The following is a 1,594-nucleotide window of genomic DNA, read 5'->3' as shown; positions in this document are numbered from 1 at the left end:
ACAAGGGGAAATGGGTTTAAGCTGAAAGAGGGGAGGTTTAGATGAGATATTAGGAAGAAGTTTTTCACTGTGAGGGTGGTCAGACACTGGCCCAGGTTGCCCAGAGAAGCTGTGGCTGCTCCTCCCTGGAAGTGTTCTCGGCCAGGTTGGATGAGGCTTTGAGCAACCTGGTCTAGTGGAAGGGGTCCCTGCTGCTGGCAGGGGGGGTGGGACTGGATGAGCTTTAAGGTCCCTTCCAATCCAAACCATTCTATGATTCTGCAGCGAGTTTGCCAGACCTCAGGGCAGGGCTTGCCAGGCTCCCTCCCCGTGCCCTGTTCCTGGCCTGCCTGCAACTTGATTTTACCTCATTTCCCTCTCACGGTGTTTTTTTTTCTAAGTGACCAAGTACCTGTGACGAGTTTGACTTTTGTTTATCTTGTCATAGCACGACCAGAGTTTTATAGAGAGAGCAGTACCAGGCAGTTAGTCTATATATAAAATATTTACGATGCTGACACTGATGATGTGGTACAGGGGAAACACAGTCTGGGGACGATAACAGCAGCCTTGAGCAGTGACGATGCAGGATGTGGTGTGGAGGTGTGAAGGGGTAAGAGACGGGGCTGAGGCGCAGCCCCAGAGCCTCTGTGGCTGTAAACTGCTCAACCAGCCCAACAGAAAATATAAAAACATCAAACAACAAATAAAAGAACTTGGCAGAGAGCAGCGGGCTTGAGCTCATGTCATCCTACGTGTCCTTGTCCCGGTGTGACGATGAGCATAGGCTAGAGCCTGGCAAGGAGCTTTGCCTTTAGAGCGCTGCCACTTAAGCGCGTTGCCGTGTCACTGGGGGCCGTGGCGAGCTCCTGGGCTACTTCATATGACTTCAAATAAGTAAAATTTGTATTAAACATTAATAAACATCAATGACCATTCCACATGTGGAATATCTAAAAGAACCTGTTCAGAGAGCGTTGGGCTCTCGGTTGCAGCCGCGGGCTCTACTGTGAGAAGATGCCCTTGAAGCGGATCTTGTCCTCGGCGTCCTTCTCGCGCAGTCGGGCTTCCAGGCTCCGCAGCTCCTTGGAGACGACGGGACGCAGCGAGGGGTCGAGGGCCAGCACTTTAGCAAAGTCAGCCTGTGCCTCTGCCACGTTCCACACCGCCGCGTGGGCCTTCCCCCGCTTGAAATAGGCCTTGACGTTGTCTGTGGGGAGAGAGCTGCTGGGCGGGTGGAGCATCAAGGGGGACACCCCAGTACCCGCTGGCCCCATCTGCAACCCCCCGCAGCCGGCCGGGCTGGCCCGTGGCTCCTTACCCTCGTATTTGTTGAGAATGGAGGAGCAGTGATCCAGCACCTCGTAGTACTCCTCGCACTGCAGCTTGCACTGGCAGTAATTTAACAGCAGGGGTTTGTTCTTCTGGTCGAGCTCAATCCAGTCTGGAGAGCCGGGTTGTTCCTGCAGGATGAGAAGGAGAGGGGGGAATAAGGGGAAGCTCCCAAGCCCTGTGCAGCAGGAGGGATGTGGGGACACCTGTGTGTACCCCAGAGCAGGGCTGGTGAGCCCCACCTTCATCTGCAGGTTCTTGAGGCAAGCGATGGCATCGTAGT

General features: G+C 54.5%; 1 protein-coding gene across 1 annotated transcript; it reads right to left on the bottom strand.

Annotated features, from left to right (window-relative positions):
• Nucleotides 1-983: 983 nt before the first annotated feature.
• LOC104525890 (AH receptor-interacting protein-like) lies at nucleotides 984-1,589 on the bottom strand (the record flags this gene model as incomplete). Its single annotated transcript, XM_010169167.1, has 3 exons — nucleotides 984-1,189; nucleotides 1,301-1,442; nucleotides 1,554-1,589. Coding segments are annotated over 3 exons (384 nt in total), but the record flags the coding sequence as incomplete, so codon positions are not given.
• Between the last annotated feature and the right edge of the window lie 5 nt (nucleotides 1,590-1,594).

This window comes from Antrostomus carolinensis, unplaced genomic scaffold (assembly GCF_000700745.2).
Source record: "Antrostomus carolinensis isolate BGI_N321 unplaced genomic scaffold, ASM70074v2 scaffold40685, whole genome shotgun sequence".
Classification (NCBI taxonomy): domain Eukaryota; kingdom Metazoa; phylum Chordata; class Aves; order Caprimulgiformes; family Caprimulgidae; genus Antrostomus; species Antrostomus carolinensis.
The sequence above is the reverse complement of the archived record's forward strand: the minus strand, read 5'-3'. Positions and strand labels throughout refer to the sequence as shown.